The 23573-nt window shown below is 33.4% G+C and overlaps 1 protein-coding gene across 4 annotated transcripts in view; it reads right to left on the bottom strand.

Annotated features, from left to right (window-relative positions):
* Positions 1-1902: 1902 nt before the first annotated feature.
* Positions 1903-23573, bottom strand: part of Zmym2 (zinc finger MYM-type containing 2) — a 74858-nt gene continuing 53187 nt past the window's right edge. For all 4 annotated transcript variants that reach the window (XM_048801438.1, XM_015499350.2, XM_015499351.2 and 1 more), the window contains 13 exons: positions 23202-23367; positions 22565-22599; positions 17190-17319; positions 16404-16519; positions 15613-15784; positions 13281-13406; positions 12365-12459; positions 10776-10944; positions 10443-10594; positions 5241-5355; positions 4386-4637; positions 3965-4085; positions 1903-2774 (listed from right to left, as the gene is read on the bottom strand). In XM_048801438.1, the coding sequence (XP_048657395.1) occupies positions 2582-2774; positions 3965-4085; positions 4386-4637; positions 5241-5355; positions 10443-10594; positions 10776-10944; positions 12365-12459; positions 13281-13406; positions 15613-15784; positions 16404-16519; positions 17190-17319; positions 22565-22599; positions 23202-23367 (1842 nt within the window). In that variant the 3' untranslated portion in view covers positions 1903-2581. The remainder of the gene's footprint in view (positions 2775-3964; positions 4086-4385; positions 4638-5240; positions 5356-10442; positions 10595-10775; positions 10945-12364; positions 12460-13280; positions 13407-15612; positions 15785-16403; positions 16520-17189; positions 17320-22564; positions 22600-23201; positions 23368-23573) is intronic.

A 23573-nucleotide genomic window follows, 5' to 3' on the forward strand; every position in this document is an offset into this window, starting at 1 on the left:
ATGGGAATCCACCTCCCTCAATATGTCTGATCACTTTTTCACTAAATGATTTTAAGTGGAAAAAAATTCTCCTTCAAGAACAGAAAAATATAGTATTTTCAATAGACATCTCAAGACAATAAAGTTATATTTACAGGCTGTTATCAATAATCAGAAATCACCAAGAAGCAAAAATAAACTATCATTTCATTGTCCCTTTTCTCAGCAGTCAGGTATGACCACACAAACTAGGGAGATCTAGGAATCAATGAAATATGTTCTAGGTGAAATAAATTTCCCAGAACAAACAATTCTCATAAAATAGTTTTTTTTTCTTTTCCCCCTGAGAATCAAGTTAATCTATCATTGGAATGCAATCGAGACAAAGACAAGATCTAAATCCTTTATCATGCTAAGATCAAAATTATGTAGTCATTTCCACTTAGGAAAGCTAAAATGTACAAATGAAGAAAATGTAAATAGCAAAAGACACAGTGCTTAATAGCAGTACCATGGTAGGAATTTATGGTATTTGGTAAAATATACAAGAAATGACATTTGGGAAGAAGTTTATTGCTCTTGGTGGAATATAGCACCACTTTGAAGAATAAAAGATGGTTAGTATTAACCACCTTTTAATCAACAATATGCATTTGTAGGAAAAGTGCTTAAAGAAGTAGTTCTGGAAAAAGTTTGAGGAGTTTTTGTATTATATATTTTAAACGTTACCCATTTTTTTTCATTAGACAATTGGCAATCTATTTTAGTAAAGTAACTTATATCAGATTTTCTACTGATTATCACTCAACAAATATAAAATTGAGGGACTGAAAGTTATTCAAACTTATAAAACAAGTTAGAACATTATAAAGTAATTTTATGCCAAAAACATTTTAGATAATTATTGCTTAAATATACAGTGATTATACCTGTGAAATTTTCCAACTCATGATTGGGAAAATTTCCTTAGTGTGCTAATATTTATCCTAAAAGAGAGACATATCTAAGGGATGTGTAGATACTGCCTATGCACTGTGGAAAACAGCCCAATTTCCCCCTAAACAATTTTTAAAAACTAATGTCACCATGGTGATTCAGGATTTAGAGACAAGAAATTAACATGATTACATACATGCTATACAAAGTCAGCCAAATGATTTCTTTATGATAATTTGCAGCTAGCACTTTACTTAGTGTTTAGAAAGTAGGATTTTTAAGTAAACTTCCTTATTCTAAAATAAAAGATCTGGACAGATAAATTGCTATGCAGAAGCACAAAGGTGTTTTTTTTTAATGCAATCTTCTATAAGAAGTAAATTTTTAAAAGCCAAACAATCTAACACCAAGTGTGATTTCCTCTGAAACAGACTTTATCCAGTTTTTCTTTGCTCTTCAATCATCTGAAATAATCAGAATTACTACACTGGTAATCGTCATAGTAAAAGGTAATACTATCTTATTTAAAGTAGCTTGACTTTCTATAACAACTATTTTAGGAGTGGCATTTCTAAAAATAATTTTACTTAATGTATGCATCAGTCATATTTGGAAGCAGGCACAAGAATTCTAATAAAATTGGTAAAGGTATAGAGTACTTCACAGGTAATATTGCAGCATGATCTATATCCATAACGGAAAGGGGAAGAAAAAAATTTGAATCTATTAATGAAGGGGATTTCAGATCTTAATGGTTGGCATAGAAAAAGAAAACAGAATCTTCTACTTTCATCAGACATTTTTACAAACAAAAATGTCTTAATGACCTGTTTTCAACTTATAGTCATTCTTTGTGTGTGTGTGTATATATATATATGTGTGTGTGTGTGTGTGTGTGTGTATATACACACACACACACACATATATATATATATACATACATATATATTTTTTAAATTGGGGTGATGCAGAAAGCCACAAAATGAGAAAAGGACACTAAGGTTTTAATAAGGGGAACAAAAAGTTGTTTTCACCAGTATAGATTCACATTACAGTACACCAATATTGACAGCATTCTCTTGTCTATTTTTGGTACAGAAGATGGTATCTCTCTACATAACTTGTAAGGCTTCAGTAACTAAAACATAAAAACAAACAAACAAAAACCCCCCAAAACAAAACAAAAACCCAGCCTATTAGTTTACAGTTTATTTTAAAAATTCTGAAAGACACTGCAAGTTCTAAACTTTTAGTAGTGCTACCCATACACAACCATCTGGTCAAGAACCCAGTAAAAGCGCCCCTTGTTGAGGAAGCTTTGCAACAGTAGAGTTGTGCAACATGGATGTTTCTTACTACAAGAAAAAAATTATACATGGCACATTCTCATTCGTATTTTGTAATGTAAAAAGTTACAAACATACCTAATCAAATAAATAATAATAATAAAAAAAAGGATTTGAATGTATTTGTTAAGTATTCTAAAACCACTACATAGAATAATGGCAACTTTCACTCACAGATTATTTACATGGTAATACCCAGTGTGGGTACACTGCTACAAAACTCAAAACAGGAGTAAACTTGAAATGTTTTCCATAATGAAGATCTAGCAGCATGACTATCTAATGCTGTTTTATCCCGATTGCTTCTGAAACATTCCTTTTTAGTCTGTGTCTTCATCCAGTTCATAATTGTCTTTATCATAAATATCTTTTACTAGAAGAACCCGTACAAGCATATTTTCCAAGGTGTTTCGGTCCAGTGAAGTAGATGTATACCAGACAGGGCTATCTGTTGAACTAGAGCATTCTGGTTGCAAATAAAAAACATCCATTCTCTGATTAAGATTCTGTGGACTTTGGGGAAAAAAAGAGAAAAGGTCAATTTCATAAAGTTTATAAAAATCCCTTACTACTTTTTGTTCAAGAATAATTTAGACCCCAGAAATCACATTATTTGGTCAGATGCTCTGCCTCAATTGTCTAACATTAAATATCCTGACACTACAACATTTAGTTATTTTCTGTGGTAAAAAGATTACTTACCTACCATAATATAAACTGTATTTCACTGAATTCAAGACATCATTTATTTTAATCACTTTTTAATAGTAATAATACAAATTGAAGATGAATCAGTTTAAACATTTACCCTGCGTCAGGGATAGTGAAATGTGAAAAATGTCTTAGTATTAATGAATATGGCAACACATAAAATAAAAAACCTTATTGAGCAAAAAAATTTAAAATAAACAAGATAAGAATAAGACAGGAATTTCCACCTAATCAACAATACCATGGGAAGTTCCTGAACCTGTTGCAACTGAATGGAGCTATACTTAAACCATGGTCAGAAATACTTCTATCATTCTATAGATGATGTAAATGTTTTTATAAATTCTTGAGAACAATCCTAGGAGATGAATTATAAAGTTATTTTTATAAGGAAGTACATTCTGAGTTCATGCCTATCTTCTGAAACCAGTGGTTTCTGAAAAGTATAGTACTTTCAGAACACTACTGGTCTTTGAAAAGTACTTTCAAAACTCTACTATATCCTTCAGAACTTCCTAAAGGGCTATTTTCTCTTAAATATAAGTACTTCATTTTCATCTCCAACCCCTTTATCATTTATTTTTTCTTTGTGGTACAGGAATGCAAGGGTACTCTGTCAGATATATAATCATCTGGCTTTCTAGCTCTAACACCAGAACCAAGTACATGAAATAGAGATTTGAGATATTTTTTATCTGACCTTTTACCGAAAAAGTTGTGCCACTGCTTCCTTGAATTTTTTGAAGAGGACAGCAGTAATTTCCTTAATACAGAGTAATTTCTTAACATATACGTGCTTGAATCCTGAAGTATGATGATAAGCTGGGTATTTCGTAACAATGGGACTCAAAAGTTACAACTGAATGGACTTAAGTATAAGCCAGAAGAGAAAACTAAAAAAGGATCAAGGGAAAATATCACCTCTTGGTCATGTTAAATTCAACCAACTTACACTACCATCTTTAAAAAGCTACATCTTTATTAATACTCACCTTTTAGACAAGTAGCATTCAAACATTTTCACAGGACATCTAGAAGGATTGGATGTGTTTTCAATTTGCTCAAACACTGGCTCATCATCTTCATGTTTTCTTTTTCCAGTAGTAATTTTATCTTAAAAAAAATAAATAAATAAACCACCTAAAGCCAATCTTGAAGGAAAGATAGTACCATACACTCTTAGCATCTAGTTAAATGGGAATAGATGCCCTTTAGCTTTCTATGTTGTAGATTCTGGTAATGCACAATTTTTCAAACAAATGGACCTGAGATGACATAAGATATTATAATTTGTCTTATTTTATGAAATGACAATCCTTAGGTTCTCAACAAGTGACACAGGTGGGCTTTGGTAAAATAAGGTTTAAATAAACCCACCACAGGTAATCTCAAAATAAAAATCTGTTACACTACCTTCATTATCTGTTCCACATAAAGAAGATACTTGGTATCGAAGACATGCTTTGTTTTCCATTGTTAAAGGATTTTTTTTCCAATGCCTAAACACAGTGCCAAAGGAAAGTCTTAAGTGTTGTTCCACTGTTTTGAGGCCAAAATACTTAGTGTTAAAGTAGAACAGGGTATTCAAAAGAGCTACTGGAGAGTGTGATCCTAGTTGTTTTATCCTCCAGAGATAGTCTTCTTCAACTCGAGAGAATATTGACCCTTAAATAGAAAGAACTACTTTAAACAGAAGTATCATAAATAAAACCATGTACATTAACATTACAAATCATCCATAAATAAAGGTAATTTAAAACAAACCTATACCAAGTCTCCATTCACACCAGATCAACTGGAATGAATTTCAGAATTATCCATGTAACTCTTTAGCAACACACAAATTAGAAACATAGCAATCTATGGAACCATCAGCTCTAAAATAAGGAACTGGGTGTATGCTTCTGCCCTTTGGTAGGACAAGCAGATAGTCAGAAAATAATTTAAATATGTGAAAGGCTTGGGGAATAAAAGGTAATTTCCATATATACACATTTTCTTCACATCACAGTGGTAAAAAAAATTTACATCTCCACTGTAGGGTTTTTGACATAAACATTCAGCTTCATAAAGTAGGTCATATTCTTACAGAGCTCTTCATAAACACTACTAACCATATTCATTTCTAGTTCAACAAAAAATGAACAGATAAACTGATGAGTAAATGCTCTAAAAATGTCATCTGATTTATTTGCTAATTACACAGTTTCTGTAAAAATAACAATCCCAGTATCAAGTTATCGATACCTATATTTAAAATAACATTACCATCTGGAAGTATACTTGGTTGCCAACTTCGTAGTATTTTATTCAATTCTTGCTCAAACATCTGGTATCCTGGATCAATAAATATGTTGTCCTTTCGATTACTACCACACAAGTACTTAAAAAAATAAATAAACAGAATATATTACACGTCGTATTTCTTAAGAAAAAATTTTTTAAAAAGCTTTGTGTATAAGAAAAGCAAGCATATTAAAAATGAGAGATTACTGGCTTTATGTGTATACATACAAAATTATCAATTAATCTGTGGCTTAAAACACTCAAAGCTATACACTCCGGAATCACAAATACAAAAAAAAGGAATAAGAAATCTTTAGTTTATCAACCAAAAAAGACTCTCTGTGTTTATTATATAATTCATGGAGAAAACTAACAATTTTAAAGAAAGAGTAAGTTAAGATTAAGGAAAAATACTAAGGGGTAAGGATGGGATGAAATTTTACTCTGGCTTTTAAAAGCTCTCTTCAAGCACTCTGACTTTACTAGGCTAACTTTCCCCCACCCCTTACTGTCTCAATATGCTCAACTATCTCTGTATGTAAAGGCCTGTGAGCCAATATAAATTTGCAAATCTTACACCTTCCTATGACAAACCTTTATTTTATTTTTTTGGTGGGGGAAGGGCTACCAGGGACTGAACCAAGGGGCAATTATTTTCTGTATAGACAGGGTCTTGCTGGGTTGCTTAGGGCCCCACTAAGTTGTTGAGGCTAGTAGCTTTGATCCTCCTGCCTCAGCCTCCTGAGCTGCTGGGATTACAGGGATGTCCTACTGTGCCCTGCCAAGAAGATAATTATGTTGGGATGGCACTGTCCTTCCTTCATCCTTTCTGTCTAGTAAATTTCTACATGTATTTCAAAACTCAATTCAAAATGTCTTCTACATTTTTAGATTTTTTTCATATTATACACTTAGATAAAATTAATTCATCCCAATTCTGTGCTACCAATATACCATGAGTACAGTATCATGACTTTTCAAATATTATTTGTCTATATATTTCAAATCCTTGAGCAGAGCATATTACAGTGGCTTTTAAGTCAAACTGCTGGCGAGATTCAAAATTTATAAGGTGTATAACTTGGGCCAATTGACTTAACTCTACTTCCTCATCAGAAAATGGTGATAACAGTAGGTTGTTAGGAGGATTAAATGACATGTCCTACACTTAGCACAGTGCATGGAAAGCAGTAAATATTCAATAAATGTAAACCTTTAACATGCTACCTAAATCTCCAAAGCCCACTCCGATGTCCAGTAAACAGGCACTTTACTGATTTTTGTGGAATTAACCATTCACCTCATCATTGCTATTAAAAAATAAAGCAAAATCCTGAGGTCCTATAGACAGTTTAAATTTAGAAATGTTATGTTTATTTTATTTTATTAGAGACAGAGAATTTTTTAAAATATTTATTTAAGTTTTCGGTGGACACAACATCTTTGTTCGTATGTGGTGCTGAGGATTGAACCCAGGCCGCATGCATGCCAGGTGAGCGCGCTACCATTTGAGCCACATCCCCAGCCCTATGTTTATTTTTAATAGAAATATTTAAAATTATCCATTTACACAGCATCATAAGTGAGTTTACTATATTTTTAAAAATTTAGTAAACAGAGTTCACTCCTCTTAAAAATACACATTCCTAATGATAAAAGATTTAACATGTAAAAAAAAAAAAATCAAAACCTGGAGGGAATATTTGTGAAAATGACAAGAGTTACTATCTAGAACAAATAAGAAACTCTCACAAAATGAAAAGGTTAATGAAAAGAAAATCATATTTCTTTTCAACATTTTCTTATTACTATTGTCAGATGTGAACAAAACCAATAAAATATGAGAACAGAAAAATATGCACAATCTTCCAAAACCAGCTTCTAATTCTGTTTATGTACTTGAAGTAACATTTGATAGCACTGATTTCTGGAAAGTAGTCTAGAAATCTTTATACTGAGTTTTGAATAATTTTTTTAAACTGCTTACAAATACCAGTCTTTGCAAATGCATCCAATGAGACTACTATACAATTTTTAAACATTGTATTAAATAGATTCAAACATAAAATTTACCATCTTAACCATTTTTAAGAATATAGTTCAGTAGTAAATCTTTTTATGAAGAAACATTTATTAGTACATGAAAAACCCAAGAGAAAAGGTTGGGGGTGGGGGGTGGCTTCTGACATATCCTAAATGAAATAAGCCAGAACCAAAAAGGACAAGTGTATAGTTATACTTCTATGAAATAAACTTATAGAAACAGCAAGTAGAATCATGGTTACCATGGGCTGACAGAGAAAGGGAGCTTTTTTTAATGCATACAGAGTTTCTGTTTTGCCAAGATGGAAAAGTTCTAGTGAAGGATGGTAGTGATAACACAGCAAGTTAATGTACTTAATGCCAGTAACCTGTACACTTAAAAATGGTTAAAATTGTAGATTTCATGTTGTACATATTTTTATCACAGTAAAAAAAAAAAAAAACAGTGGAAAAAGATACTAAAGATAGTAGTAATATCATAATCATTCATTATGCAATCCATTTATTTGGCCCTCATAGTATTTAGAGCTCTAATATTTAAAATAATCCATTCAACAAAAAGCAATATAGAGACTCAACTTCCCATCATTAAGTCAAGGAAAATATAAACACAACATACCAAAATTTGTGGGATATAGGTAAACTAATTTTAGAGAGACATTTATATCTTTAAATGTTTCCTTGAAAAGAAAATAGTTCTAGGGCTGGGGCTGGGGCACAGTTGTAGAGCACTTGCTTAGCAATTGTGAGGTTCAATCCTCAGCACCACATTAAAAAAATAAATAAAATGAAGATATAATTTTTTTTTTTTTTTAAAGAAAATAGTTCTAAAAGTCCACGATCTAAGTTTCCACCTGGGGGTGGGGAGGAGGGAGGTTCACACAAATTAAGAAATTATAATAAAAAACAGACCCTCAAAAAAGAGAAGATAAGACAGGTATAACTGTAGCTAGATAAGCTGTCCAAGCAAACTATAGCTCTAGCTTCACTGGGCCAAATTCCAGCAACTACCTATTTTTGTTTTAAAAGCTGTGAGCTAAGATTTTATAAATGTCTATAAATGATTTTATTTAAAGCAGTTGTCTAAATAGCTATATAATATCCTAGAGCTTTGCTTGTTGGTCTACAAAGTCAAAACTATTTATGATCTTTCCCTTTAAAAAAAAAAAAAATTACTGGGCTGGGGTTGTGGTTCTGTTGGTAGAGTGCTTGCCTGGCACATGTGAGGCACTGGATTCGATCCTCAGCACCACATAAAAAATAAAATAAAGGCATTGTGTCCATCTACTAGACAAAAATATTTTTTAAAAAATTGCTGATTCCTGAGTTGGCCTATTCAAGAAACAAAAAGCACAAATTATCAATACTAGAAATGAAAATATGGTCACATTCTATATTTAAATATAAAACCAGCCTCTGCAACTTGGCGAGGACCTAAGCAACTTAGCAAGACCCTCTCTCAAAATAAAAAAGGGTTGGGTATGTGGCTCAGTGGTTAAGCACCCCTAGGTTCAATCCCTGGTATTAAAAACAAACAAACAAAAATCTACATATGGCATCATATTTAATGGTGAAAGACCAAAGACTTCCCTCTCAAGATTAGAAACAAGACAAAGGACTCAGCTCTCACCACTTCCTTTCAACAATGTTCTACAGGAGGTGGGAAAGAGGTTATCTTTAATAGTATAATAAGGAAAAAAAAAAAGAAAATGCATATTAGAAATAATGGCTGGGGCTATAACTCTGTTGGTAGGTGTTTGCCTCACATACACAAGGCCATGGGTTCAATCTCCAGCACCACACACAAGAAAGAAAAGAAAGAGAGAGAGAGAGAGAAAGAAAGAAAGAGAGAAAGAGAGAGAGAAAGAGAGAGAGAGAAAGAAAGAGAGAAAGAAAGAGGGAGAAAGAGAAAGAGAGAGAGAGAGAAAGAGAGAAAGAGAGACAAAGAAAGAGAAAGAGAGAAAGGGAGAAAGGGAGAAAGAGAGAAAGAGAGAAAGAGAGAAAGGGAAATAAAACCATGTTTATTCATAGACAACATGATTGGGTATATAGGAAATTCTAAGGAAAAAGAAAGCCACCTACTAGAACTAATAGTAAAATGGTACAGAATACAAAATGAATATATAATAATCAACTGTATCTCTAACATGTGAGTAATGCCAGAACTTGAAGAACAAAAAGTATCTGCATGAAGAGAGAACAACTAGATGACAAAACACAGGGCTGGGGTAGGCAGAGAAACCCCCATTTTGACCTCTGAGCTAAATCTGTAGTATTTGTTCAGAGCTGGAGGTCATTATTTCAAGTTGATCTTTGTGTTTATTGTGGGAAACAGACTCAGATTCATAGACATGTGGATAGTTTACTTCAAACCCCTAAAAGATTGCCCCTTTTTACGATATATTCCCAAAGAATTAGTAATCAGGAACATATCATGAAACAGACCTTTTATACACAGAGTTAAGACATTTTTTGTACACATATAGATCAGCATGGGTCTACAGCCAGAATTATGTGAATTCATTTATTTGTAAAAGAAATAAAGTCATCATAATTATCACCTATACACTGTGGCAAATATACAACTTTGTGACTAGTGGTAAAAGATGCATGAGTTTAAGCCTATCCATACCCTATCTTTTCCATTAATTCTTTTTGGTACACAGTCCTGGAGAACTTGAAAAGTTTTAGGAATATATATATACTGTGTTAGAATACAAACAAAAAAGTAGATGGAAAAGTCCTTTATAATATCTTGGTATTTCCAAATAAAAAATTTCTTTTTCATCCTTTCCTGTGCTGGGGATCAAACCCAAGGTCTCATGCATGCTAAGCAAGTGCTATGCCCCTAAACTAAATCCCTAGCTTTTTTTAAATTTTGAGACAGTCTCTCTCTAAGTTACCAAGACTGGATCAGCCTCTCAAGTAGCTCACTTAAATGCTTATCTTTCTTGGTAAGCCAATAAAAAAGTTAACAGAAACCTATCCTTAACATGGCAAATGTGGACTTTAGGCTCCATTATTTCATGACTTTACATAAGCCATCTCTCAATATTCTGGAAGCACATTTTCTCTCCAAAAACTACAACAATAACTTTCCTTATAAATGTTACATTTGAAAGGAGCCAACAAATTACTAACCTCCTGTATTCCAAGGCAGAGATAATAGATGCTGTCAGGTGCATAATTCTCTCCATTTGGTCGTCGGATCTCATTGACAAAATGAGCTAACCCATAGTTAAGCTCAGCTGTAGTATGAGACAGTAGATCTTCTTTTAACTTTACTGATTTAGCTAAAAAGAAATAAAAGTCAATAATTGTTATTAATTAAGTCTCACATAAGGCTAAGAAACTTCCTGAAAATGATTTATTCTTTAAAAAAATGCATTTTAGAATTGTTTTGAACTACTTACTTTTTTTAAATGAAAATCAAAAGTTCAAATAGGACTTAGCAAAGTAAAATCAAACACTTACAAGATTTCAGCTCATCTAATACTAGAAGATCTTCATCAAGTTGCCTAGTTTTGACCCAGTGTTTCCAAGCATTCACACCATATGTGTATTTGAAAGGAAAGCTGCATTCTGAATTATCAGAACTATCGTCATGAGACTGGTATCCTGATACAGCTTTTCTCTTGGCTCCCTATTAGGAAGTAAAACACATGGCAAATGCGGACTTAGGCTCCATTATTTCATGACTTTACATAAGCCATCTCTCAACAAAGGCAAATTTAAAAAAAAAACAAAAAACATATTTATTTGCTTTAGAATTGGCTGAAATTCCTGAATCCGACAATAGATAGAATTCCATTTCAAGAAAGGTAACTAAGAATGTCATATTTCTAAACAAATCACTTTGTACAACAAAATCAAATAAAATATCCATATGGCCAAATGATTCTAAGTATTAACTGAAGAACTTTTCAACAACTACCCCTTATAGGGAAGGACCATTCAACTTCTTTTCACCTTTTTCCTGTCATTAGGAATTAAATCCAGGGCCTCATGCATACTAGGCAAGTGTTCTGTCACTAAGCTACATTATCAGTTCCCTCCTTTTCTTTTCCTTTTTTTTTTTTTTTTAAATACTGGGGATTATACTCAGGTACACTGCCTATGAGCCACATCCCCAACCCTATTTTATATTTTACTGAGAGACAGGGTCTCATTGAGTTGCTAAGTGCCTGGCTGTTTTGAGGCTGGCTTTGAACTCGAAAACCTTCTGCCTCAGCCTCCCAAAGTCACTGATATTATAGGCGTGTGCCACTGCGCCCAGCAACTTTTCACTTTTTGATGACAGTTTGCAATACAAAGTTCTTCATTTTACTTCAGTCCAATTTAATTTTTTGTCTTTTCTTTCTTGTACTTTTGGTGTAGATGCCTGCTACAAAGTCATGAAAACTTAGACCTGTGTTTTTTTCTTCTAAGAGTTTTATATTTTTAGTTATTGTGCATGGGGTCATATAAGAGTTCACCTACACCCTAAAATAAACAACTCCTTTTTCAGTTTTTTCTCTTTTGTGGGAAATTTGTGAAAGCTATCTTTGTTACAGTGTCTTTTGATCTTGCCTTATGTTGTAAATCAGAAACTTGTTGATACGAACAATTACCATGTACATTAGTTTACATTACATTTAGTTTTGGTTTACATGAAGAATCAAGTGTCCAGCATGTCTTTCTCTATGTTGGCATGCTTAAAAGAGACCACATACCAAAAAAACCTGACTCTCGTCCTTGTTAATTAATCTCACCGAAAGTAATAGTAAAAAAAGGAGTTCACTAGAAAATAGTCTAAATTCCTCTCAAAGAACTGAATTTACTTCGTTAAACAACTAGTTTCTATTTTGACCTTATGTCAAAATAAATTTTAAAAGAAAATCTAAGTAGTCATAATATTTGCTCTTCTTATATGACATTGACACCGCTATTACTTAGAAATAAATTTGTTAGTCTTAAACCTAAAAAACACTCTTATCATATTCTCAAGCACACAAAATGATCACTATATCTTATGTGCCTATACAGATATTAAGTAAATGCAAGAATGATATTAAATTTTGTACCTTTTTTTTAGATCGAGGTCTGGGCTGTTCCTCATATTCTTCTCCAAAAACAGGTGGTAATAAAAACTCATTTTCCATATCAAGCTCCTCAGCAGCTGACAATTAAATCAGAAAAACTTATTTCAAATGCAAAGCCACAGGTTTCTGTTACATAAACACAGCCAACAAAGAACCTGAGAAGGTGAACAAGTATTCACACATGGAGATAAGCTGAGTTGGGATGGGGAGTAGATGAGTTGCTGTACCTAACATGATCTCTGAGTTGTGATAAACGCTGTTCAGATTCCTAAAAAAACATATATATAAAGGATATCAACAGGAATTTTCAAAAATAAGTACAAAATCAGAAAAATTATTACAACCTGAAATTCAATTATAAGATCTAAAAAGTTACAGTGTAAATGTTTCAATCTATTAAATCTTCCCCAAAACAATGTTTTATACCCTACTCAATGTGTTCATTAGTCATTCATACATTTAGAAAATAAATACTGAAAAATGGAACATATTTCTTTTACAAAAGACCTGAAGTAATTTTCCCCTTAAAAGTGAATTTTCAAAAAGTCTTAAGTAGAATGTTATTTGTACTTTTTAAACACATAACTCTATTCTTTGCTCTATCTTCCAGACTTTCTATAATTCCAGAATTTTTTTTTTTTAAACTCAAAGGAATCACTTTTATATCCCTACAACTCAATTCTATGCATTATTTTGAAAGCTAATTGTTAAGTTTTATTTGGGTAGAAAAGAAAAAAGACTGGGGATAGCATAGCTTAGTGGTAGAGGGAAATTCTAGTATCAAAAAAGAAAACATAATTATGAACAATAGGACAATGACGTGAACATTAAAAAAAACAACAATGATTACAACTACAGTTATAATCAGTTAATTCAATAATCAAAGTATTTTGAGTACCTCTGGGAAAATCTATCTCAATATCCAAATCTGGTTCATACGGTACATCAGGCATGTTGGACTGTGTCTCTGAGTCAGAGCTTTTAATGAGATCTGAACCAATTATATCACTTTCGATAATTACACCTGTAATTAATCCAGAATTTCATTAGAAATCAAAATAGAAAACTACAACAGTATCTATATTTAATCTGCAAAAGGGAACTCATTTAATTATAAATGCAATACAAAAATACTTAAAGGAAAAGGCATATAACTATTTTAACATGTAAAATACTGAAAAAACTAATTTTAACTGCATGAAAACTGTCAATGTGATAAATCTGAGCTGTCCCTTTTCAAAAGTTAATAGGTGTGCTCTGATGGTAAAATAATTCCAATATGTACTGTGAAAAATCTCATCAGAAATACACTAATGAGGGGTAAATAATTGCAATTTTCAGCTAGGTGTGGTGGCGTACACCTGTAATGCCAGTGGCTTAGGAAACTGAGGCAGGAAATTCAAAGCCAGCCAACTTAGCAAGGTCCTAAGTACTCCTCGGTTCAATCTTTGGTACAAAAAAATAAAAACAAAACAAAAAAAGAAACCCTGCAATTTTCAGATACTCTTTTTGAATTCTGACCTAGAAATCTCCATCATTCAATATATGCTTATACACAACTTCTAACGTTTCAATTGCTTGAAGTTTTTGTGCTGTAATCAGTAAGGCACAGAAATGTATTTTATCCTGTACATACTACAGTATGATTAATGGTGGAGGACAGAAAGATAAATAGACACATGCACACAAACTGAAAACAAAGGTTTCAAAAATCATTTACCCACTCTATAAAGGATTCATTGATATTCACCCCCACTTTTTTTTTTTTAAACTGGGGACTGAACCCAGAGGCTCTTTACCACTGAATTACATCCCCAGTCACTTTTACTTTTAATTTTGAGAGACTTTCACTAAATTGCTTAGGGCCTCACTAAGTTGCTGAGGCTGGCGCTGAACTTGCGATCGTCTTTCCTCAGCCTTTCAAGTTGCTGGGTTTTCAGGTGTGAGCCACTGTACCTGGCTCCATGTCATTAAAAAAAAAAAAAAAAAGAATACTGCTAACAACCCACTAAATTAATCTCACAACAACTTATCACAATGCTTCAAAAACTACTATAATTACAAAATACACTCTACATTTCGATTGTTCTCTAAGGTAAAGGGAATTAGGCATCTCATGATTCAAATAGAATGCTGGGTGTCACCAGAGGGATAAGGACAGGAATAAACTGTACTGTTCGAACAGAACTACACACAATACACTCACACAGAATCATGCTTACCATGTGGCAAGCAGTGTTCTAATAGAACGTAATCGACTTATCTTAAAATAATGCAAATTATTTTATTAAGAAGAAATTAAAACAAAATTGGGGATGAGAGTTTGTATCATTTCAAAAGCTTACTGCAGATTAGTTTTATATCTATGCTGCTCTATTAACAATCATGAGTTGGTTCTAATAGTCAAATCCTGTTATAATTAAAACAGGGAGCATAGGGCTGGGGATGTGGCTCAAGCGGTAGCGTGCTGGCCTGGCATGCGTGCGGCCCGGGTTCGATCCCCAGAACCACATACAAAACAAAGATGTTGTGTCCGCCAATAACTAAAAAATAAAAATATTAAAAATAAAAAATAAATAAAATAAAATAAAAAATAAATTCTCTCTCTCTCTCTCACTCTTTAAAAAAAAACAAAAAAAAAAACAGGGAGCATAAACCAAGTGCAATACGTGCTTTTAGCAGCTACTTGGTAGGCTAAAGCAAAAGGATTAATTAAGCCCAGGCATTTGAGCCTAAGCTGGGCAACACAACAAGACCCCCATCATCTCAAAAGCAAATCAAAAATATAAAAATAAAAACAGGAGCCAGGCCTAGTGGCACACACCTGTAATCCCTGTGGCTTGGGAGGCTGAAGCAGGAGGATGGTGAGTTCAAAGCCAGCCTCAGCAATAGTGAGGCATTAAGCAACTCAGTGAGACCCTGTCTCTAAATAAAATACAAAATAGGGTTGGGGATGTGGCTCAGTAGTTGAGTGCCCTGAGTTCAATTCCCAGTACCCACCTCTCCACCCACTGACCCCCCAAAAAAATCCCCAAGAGGATAAAAATTCCTGCATTGGAGATTGGGCTTGGCAGAAGAGGGTACTAAATGTAGATGAATGGTGCTAGATGTAGAATGGATCTCTTAATATAAAACACATTCTTGTTATTTTTTTATTTACTCCCATATCAAGTTGAAGTACAGTAAGACACCAAAACCCATGAACCACATATTGACATATTGTAGCTCACTATTGATGTTGGATGTCTCTGTTTTCTCCTCATCTTCATTCATCATATCTGTCATTGTAAGCAACTCTGTATCAAGAGGATCTGAAGAAACTTTGCTTTTTAGCTCCTCAACTGCAGCCGGAATTTTCTCAGTGCTATCCAATGGAGCAGGCAGAAAAACAGGAACGGGCACCTAATTAACCAAAGCATTTAATGTTAACGTTAAAACATTAAAAGGATCTCCCCTGCCCTCACATTCACTTTGCTACATCATCCATTTTACAATGTCATACTGAATAAAAGCTTTGCAAAGAACACATGTCAAAACTAAGATGTTACTGTAACAGGAAAGCCCAGAATATAAACATCTACTTTTTGAAATAAAATTTTGGAGAAAATAATTTTTTAGATATTTCTGTCTCCCAGGGTACAGCCAAACTCGACTGACCAGTGTTTTAAGTATTAAAAGTAATGTGAGGTGAAATATAATGTTATTTTATATGAAACTGATGTTCCAGTTTTAAACTTTATGGCTTCACAAATATTCCTTTTGAAAATGAACCCAAATATAAAACATAAATGCACAGAGCAGACAGAGACATTTGCTAAACATAAACATCTCTCTCACGGATGCGTATACATAGATTAAACAAAAAGTATGATTACCACAAAGATTCAACCAAATCTAATTGTTGAAGAAAGGTAAACATAGTTTAACCAGCTTCATTAAGCTAATAATTCCAACTACATTACTTTCCCACCCATGCCTGATAAAATCTCAAAAAAAAAAAAGAGCTTAAAATCTGACTTACAGGAACAGGAACTGTAGTAGGAACAGGAATATTCTGGCTGTACATGTGCATAGGTACTGGGATATACACAGGCACGGGAATAGGCACTGGAACATATTCTGTCTTCCAATTATCATCTAAAAACAATGCACATATGTAAAAAACAATATTAACTGGCACTTAATCACAGCTGCTCGATGTTAAACTAATTAGACAAAGAAAAATTTAACTATCATCCATTTAAAAGAAATTCGTAGTTTTTATAAGATTGCTTAAAAACAACAAAACAGAAACCATTTTTAACTTAGAAAAAAGAGAAACTATTTTGTTTCATATTTGGTGAAAGAAAGAAAGAAAGAAAAAACTTTAAAAGCAATATAAATCCAGGCACTCTACTAGCCTGTCCCTGCTGTCCCCACCAATTAAACAATTAAAATATAGACTACATAGTAAATTTGATGAAAAAATATATTTTTTGATTATTTCATTTCTTTCTGACAGGAAAGAAAGTTACCATTATAGACCATAAAGAGATGACTTCTCAGAAGTAACAACACAATTTTAGCAGGTCCAAGAAAATTTGTTGTGGTATTTTTTCACTTTTGATGTATCAGATTGGTTAGTCATAAATTATTTTAAATGATGCTACATTCAAAGTAATATTCAAAATTAGGTAAGCAAAAATCAAAATAAAACAATGAAATGACCCAAGATTTTCTCTGTAGCCTATCATTTCGGGGCAGAGGGACATATCATTCAAGTGAGTTTTGAAGTATAAGGAAGCATATAGGTCAAAATTTAAGTTACCTGTCTGACAAGATTTGGTCTGCATGTGAGGCTTACAGTAAGTAGCTTTTGTCATTGTTAAAGGTTTGCAAAGAACTGCTTTGTTCTTCATCTCTTTGTTTGGTGTTGGAGAAGGGGGTGGTGCTGAACCCTAAATAGAAGCAAAGAGAAACATTTCACTTTTTCCTCTATTTTTCATTACTCCTGAGTTAATGAATATCTGATTTCTACACCCAAAGATGGAACACACAAAAGTCAAAGGGGATAATGAAATTATACCATTCATACTAAGTTCACAAGTTTTAATCTGGGAAGATCAATGCGAATCTATCCTAACAACTGATAAAGTTATAGGAATTATTAATTCTGTAGGTCTCACTTTCAAATGATATCGTCAGCAAGCTTTTAGGAAAATATGAGAAGACAACACTACTTGAGGTACAAGAGGTACAAAATCATAGCTGTAAACCTATACTGTGAAAATAATTAAGACTCTTCAATATATCTTAATAAACATTCTTACAGTTATAATGGCTGATATTCTAGCTCCTTCTAATTACACAAAAGCTTAATATGATACTAAATTTGAAATGTAAGAAAAACAATGCGAAGAATTACCACAGGAATTGTCAAACTTTAAGTTGTATATTTCCCAAGAACTGCAATGTTAGAAACTACATCTAAAGATCTACCCATAGGGACTAATGGTAAAGTATTCTTCATACCACCTATATTAAGGAGGGAAAGTAAGTACAGAATACTTATGCAGCCAATCCTAATTATTCAGGGTACTTATGTTCTATATAGTTGCCCTGAATGCTGAATTGGTGAATATTAAACTGCTGCTACAAAGAGGAATGCAAGGTTACCAAAGCACATTTTCATTAACTATTCAACACTTAACCTTGCTTAAAGACACTTTAATATGGACTAAGGCATTATCCAACAATAAAATTTTGAATGCAAAGTTTTCACCGTAAGACAGTGTTCAATTTCTAGAGTGAAGCAGTTGTGGAACGAATCCCAAAATACTTCAGACACCATCCATGCCTTTTCATCCTACCTTCTATGGTAGGACATACAACTCAAGTTTTCCTCTTGAAGTGTTTTAACCTCTGTATGTCATTGGGGGTTTGTACTTAAAAGTTGTTCTTGGCATTGGTGCACAATGGCAAAGTTGTACAAAACTGAATTATTTAAAGCCAAGGGTTTTGAAGACTATTTTCAGGTTTGTTTGCCAACAACCTTGTAAAAAAAACAAGCCAGTCTCATTAGTATTGAAAACTAGTTCTCCCACATAACCCTTATACTGTATAACATTTGGATAATAGATGTAGTGTACTGATCCCCAGAACCCACCTCATCTTCAAGTTCAGTTCTTAACATGTTTCAAACTGAAAAGCTCACGATGTTGCAACAATGTTATTTGCTATGCTTTTTGTAATGGGTCATTATCTCATATATCCACAAATTTTGTTGCAGTAGGTGTTACTTCAGCTTTTGGAGTGATCGGCAAATTTGTTCTTCCTTTCTCTGGTTGTACTGTTGATTCATTAATACTGAATTCATATCAATTGCATTCTAACTTATGCCTGAATGAGACTTATTATCTAATACACATATTTTCTCCATAACGGACATTACAGCTTTCTTGTATTCAGGGATACTTGATAGCACTTCCACATCATACTTGTGGACCCTGGGAAATAGCAAAATTACAAACAAAAAGCACCAAAAAAATAAAGCACTAATTAAATTGTAAAAAGGACATTTGTGCACAACATGAGAGCTGAAATGGGAAGGCACAGCATTGTCTTGATCTATCTCAACTGGAACACATGTATCAGGTGACTTAAAAATTTTTCTGCAAATGATTCTCAAAGAACACTACATATTAATTTAGGATTACAAGAAAATTCTGCAAAATAGACAAATTCACAAATACAGAACCACAAATAATGAAGATTGATCATACTTAAAATTTTTTTATCTGTGACTTCTTCCAGCCCTCCTAGAAGATCTTTGTTATTGCGGACTGAACCCAGGGGTGCTTAACCATTGAGCCCTTTTTATTTTTTTGAGACAGAGTCTCACTTAAGCTGCTTGCTTAGGGCCTTGCTAAATTGTTGAGTTTGGCCTCAAACTCGTGATCCTCCTGAGTCACTGGAATTACAGGCATATACCATCATGCCCCACTGTGAGGGTTTTGGTGTTTTTTTTTTTGAAGGTATGGAAGGATGTGAACTGTTTATATAGCAGGTAGCCCATTAGTTACAAATTAGTTACGAATAATATATATGACCAATGAGGCTGGCACAAAGATGAATTTATGCCAGATTTATCAAATGTACTAATCAGATCTAAGAGAGTTCTGTACAAGGAGCTAGTGAACTTGGTGCTAACACTACTGCTGTGGAGACCTGGGGCAAGTCAACCTCCTTGAGCTCTTTGATTTTATACTTGAGAGGAAAAACTTACCAAAAGTATTTACTATATACCAGGCACTGGGTAAACTTTTTCTAACTGAAATAACAGGGAAGTCCCAAATCACAAATATCCTAGAACTGCTTAATGTTCCACCCTTACCATTCTGCAAATATTACTTCATATCAATGAACTATGCTACCTGATGAAAAAACATAAGACTCCAACCTCTGCTGTAGAATATATTTTGCTTTACTGCTTGTCAACAAGTGGGATCTATAGCTACTTATGCTGAATATGGAAGGATCCAAACTAATGAAAATTATAATGACAAAATCTACCATCTGTTGAGTGCCTGTTATGTGTCAGGAACTATGTAAAACAGCAAAATCTTATTTCATCATTTTAAACACTGCAAGAGGCAGGTCTCTATCACTACCATTTTAAAGATGAGGAAACAGGGGATTAGGAGTTACATAATCTGTCAAGGGTCACAAAGTTAAAAAGTTCTGAAATTAGAATTCGGATAGATTCATTTGATGTGAAAGCCGATATTATTAACCACCATACATACTACTACTATGAGGTCTATAACAAAACAGCTACAATGTTCAGTATTAGTATGTGACAAACCTGATGTGGGTACAATTTTCATCTTGATCTTACAAATAAGGAAACATACAACAACAGTAAAATAACTGGCCGCAAAATTATCTGGCTACACTTTGAGGCATATGGGTGCATATTCCAAAGGTTTACAAAGGAAAAATGGAAGGGCACTTAATAATACAAATGCAATAGTCACAATGGCACCCTGACTTTCCTTTCTCTTCAAAAATGCACCCCCCATCTCTGTCATATAATGCAATTTAAACGCTGTGGGCAGAGAATGATGTTTAACATTGTGCTGGGAGAAATCATTTCTTGAAACCTTGGTCAAAACCTTGCACCTCTGAAACAGGGTTAAAGAAGTGCCTAATTGGCTGACTGCACAAAGATAAAAAATAAAAGCTGAGCAAGGTAATCCTAGCAAATGAGGTAGGCTAAAGCAGGAGGATCACATGAAAGTTCAAGGCCAGCCTTGGCAACTCAGTGAAACTGCCTCAAAATAAAAAGGGCTAGGAATGTAGCTCAGTGGTAGAGCACTTGCCTAGCATATGCAAGGCCTTAGGTTCAACCAGCAGGACCATTTAAAAAAGGAGGTGGGGGAGAGGAAAAATCATTTTTATATTCTTTATCAAGGGTGAAAATACCTGGTGTTAACACCAGATAATTCAACTGAATACTTTAAGTTCTTCTGATTCTCTGACTTAAAAATGTTATTTCACAAAGAGTAGAAAGGGGAAAGCAAAGAGAAAAAAGCACCCTTGCTTTTCTAGGACTACATCCAGTTATTAATATCAAAACAAACACCGAACAGAATGAATGTAAAAACACTGATCTTTCATCTATAGTCATCCTTTAGTATGGTGGAGGGGGCTGATTTCAAATCCCTTATATAAACATAAACTGCTCTATTTGTCTAAAACCTAACACACACATCCTCCCACGTACTTTAAATCATCAAGATGACTTATAATATCAAATACAGTGTAAAAGCTATATAAATAATTGTTATACTATTTTGTTTAGGGAATAAGGGAAGGGGAAAAAATGTTTGTGCGTGTTCAACACAGACACAACCAGCATATGCCTAACTATACAGTGCAAGACAACAGGCAAACAATACTGGAGTACTAGAGAGAGACAAAGTATCTAGGAAATGATAGGAGGCTATAGCACGGTGTGCCTACAACATCATTTCATTCATGTGAATTCAGCAGAATGTCTGGCATATGGCAATTTTGTTTCTTGAAACTTTCTGGAATTCTCCATTATTTTCAATCCTAGTTTGATTGAATCTGCAGATAGGGAACCCAAGGATATAGAAGGTCCATTGTGTAAGGTGATTCTCAATCTCTGCTTACATATTAGAATCACCTGAACAACTTTTCTAAAATAATAATTTCTGGGTTGGAAACAAGATATTAGAAGTCCTTGAAAACCTACTAGGTGATTCTTACTATAGCCAGGAACTAAAAACTAAAACCACTCACTCATCTAGTCTTTTTTACCACAGCAACCACTAGCCCAGAGACTAATTGTGATGCCAATTAGTGATGACTCCTGAAGGGCTTCCCTTTGAATAAAGATGCTAAAAATTCCAGCAAACAAAGCATAAAGAGACAGTGCCTCTGTTCTTCAAAGTGTGGCAAAAGCATTACTTTTGCTCTTTAGCAGTCAATACATACAAAAGGCCACTTTCAATTACAAAACTCACGGTAATACCAGAGCAGAATTTGATGCAACACCAAAAAGGGAGAAGGAAAAAAAAAAAAAAAAGACTAAATACAAGATAAAGTGGGAGGAGGAAAAAAAGGACACATGGTATTATTTCTCAAATTTAAAAACTCACAGTTCCTAACACCAACATAGAGCATCAGATCTCTACTTTAAAAATACATATCTGGTTCAGTCTATCCTTTCAGTCTCACTTTCCATCATTCAATCAAACATCCCCTTCCAAGGTTGGCCCCAATGTATAGTTCTGTCAAATACATGTGTGCTGTGCACATTACTATTCCTCCTACTTTTCATACTATCTACCTGAGAATCTCCTATCCATCTGTTTGCAGTCAGCTTATTCATTCTTTGGGAACCATATATAGCACATCATCTCAAGCATATATTATAAGAACTTCAACTCAAATGCCATTGATATGTCTATCTTCCTCATATGGCAAGAGGCTGGAATTAATTCCACTTCTGTTTCCTAGTATGTATGAAAGTCTCTGGTATCAGCTGAATACTTCCAATGTCTCAACAAAGGAAATAAGAATAGCTTATTATTATAATCACATTACATTGTCCTAATTATTTTTCCCTAACATTATAATATCACAAACTGAACACTCTATTTAAGCAATACTTACTGTCATTTTGGTTCTGGATGTCTGACAGCCCTGATCTAAAAAATAAACAAACAAACAAACAAAAAAACTTAAATAAGACAAATATCAATTTTAGAATTGAAGATGTTACTGAAGAAAATATTTAAAATTAGTTTAAGAATTTAAAATTTAAGTATAGTAATACAGATTTACTAGGTAGTTAACTCTTTTCTCATTTTTCCACCTCTGAATATAACTGCTTTGGGGAAAATCCTGTTTGTAGATGTAGTTCTTAAATAAAATAAAAAGTAATAGCTTCTAGAGGGATTTTGTTCCATTCAGCCTACCCCAGGCACATATAATTTGATAAACCTGTTTTCATTTAAAGTTACAAAATGCCACGTGGTTGATAGGAGATTTTTTTAAATTTTTGTTATAATTTTATTCAGCTTCTGTCTGGTCCCACTAGGCCCTATTTTTTTTTCAACTAGCAAGAAAAAAACTGTATCTATTAAAATATCACATGGGGTTCCTCCTTCTAGAGAAACCATGGAATTTAAGTTGCTATTAAGCCATCTCCAAAATCAACTATTCATTATCAGTGCTTTAGATTCATTCAACACTAAGAAAATAAACTGATTCACAGGATTTTAAAGTTCCCACCTAAATTACTACATACCATAATGTAAATTTTCAGGTCCTTTCTGAGTTGTCATGTTGGGCTCATTTTGTTGACAATAAAAACGTAACAAGCAGTGTTGATCACAAAAGTGTTTCATTTCCCCACGCCACTGCACTCGCTCTTTAAGAGTTCCTTGAGATTTACAACAGTCACACCTTGCAGCCTTAAATTAAAAAGAAATGACTTCAGATGTTTCGAATCACAATATTTAAAATACCACACATATAAATTTATCAATGATTATTGTCAAATGTGACAAAATAATATCTGATAAAGAAAAAATATCAGGTCATACCAACAATAAAATTCTCTCTCTCTCTCTCTCTCTCACACACACACACACCAAAAAAAAAAAAAAAAAAAAAAAAA

The sequence above is a fragment of the Marmota marmota genome, unplaced genomic scaffold, assembly GCF_001458135.2.
Source record: "Marmota marmota marmota unplaced genomic scaffold, marMar, whole genome shotgun sequence".
Classification (NCBI taxonomy): Eukaryota; Metazoa; Chordata; class Mammalia; order Rodentia; family Sciuridae; genus Marmota; species Marmota marmota.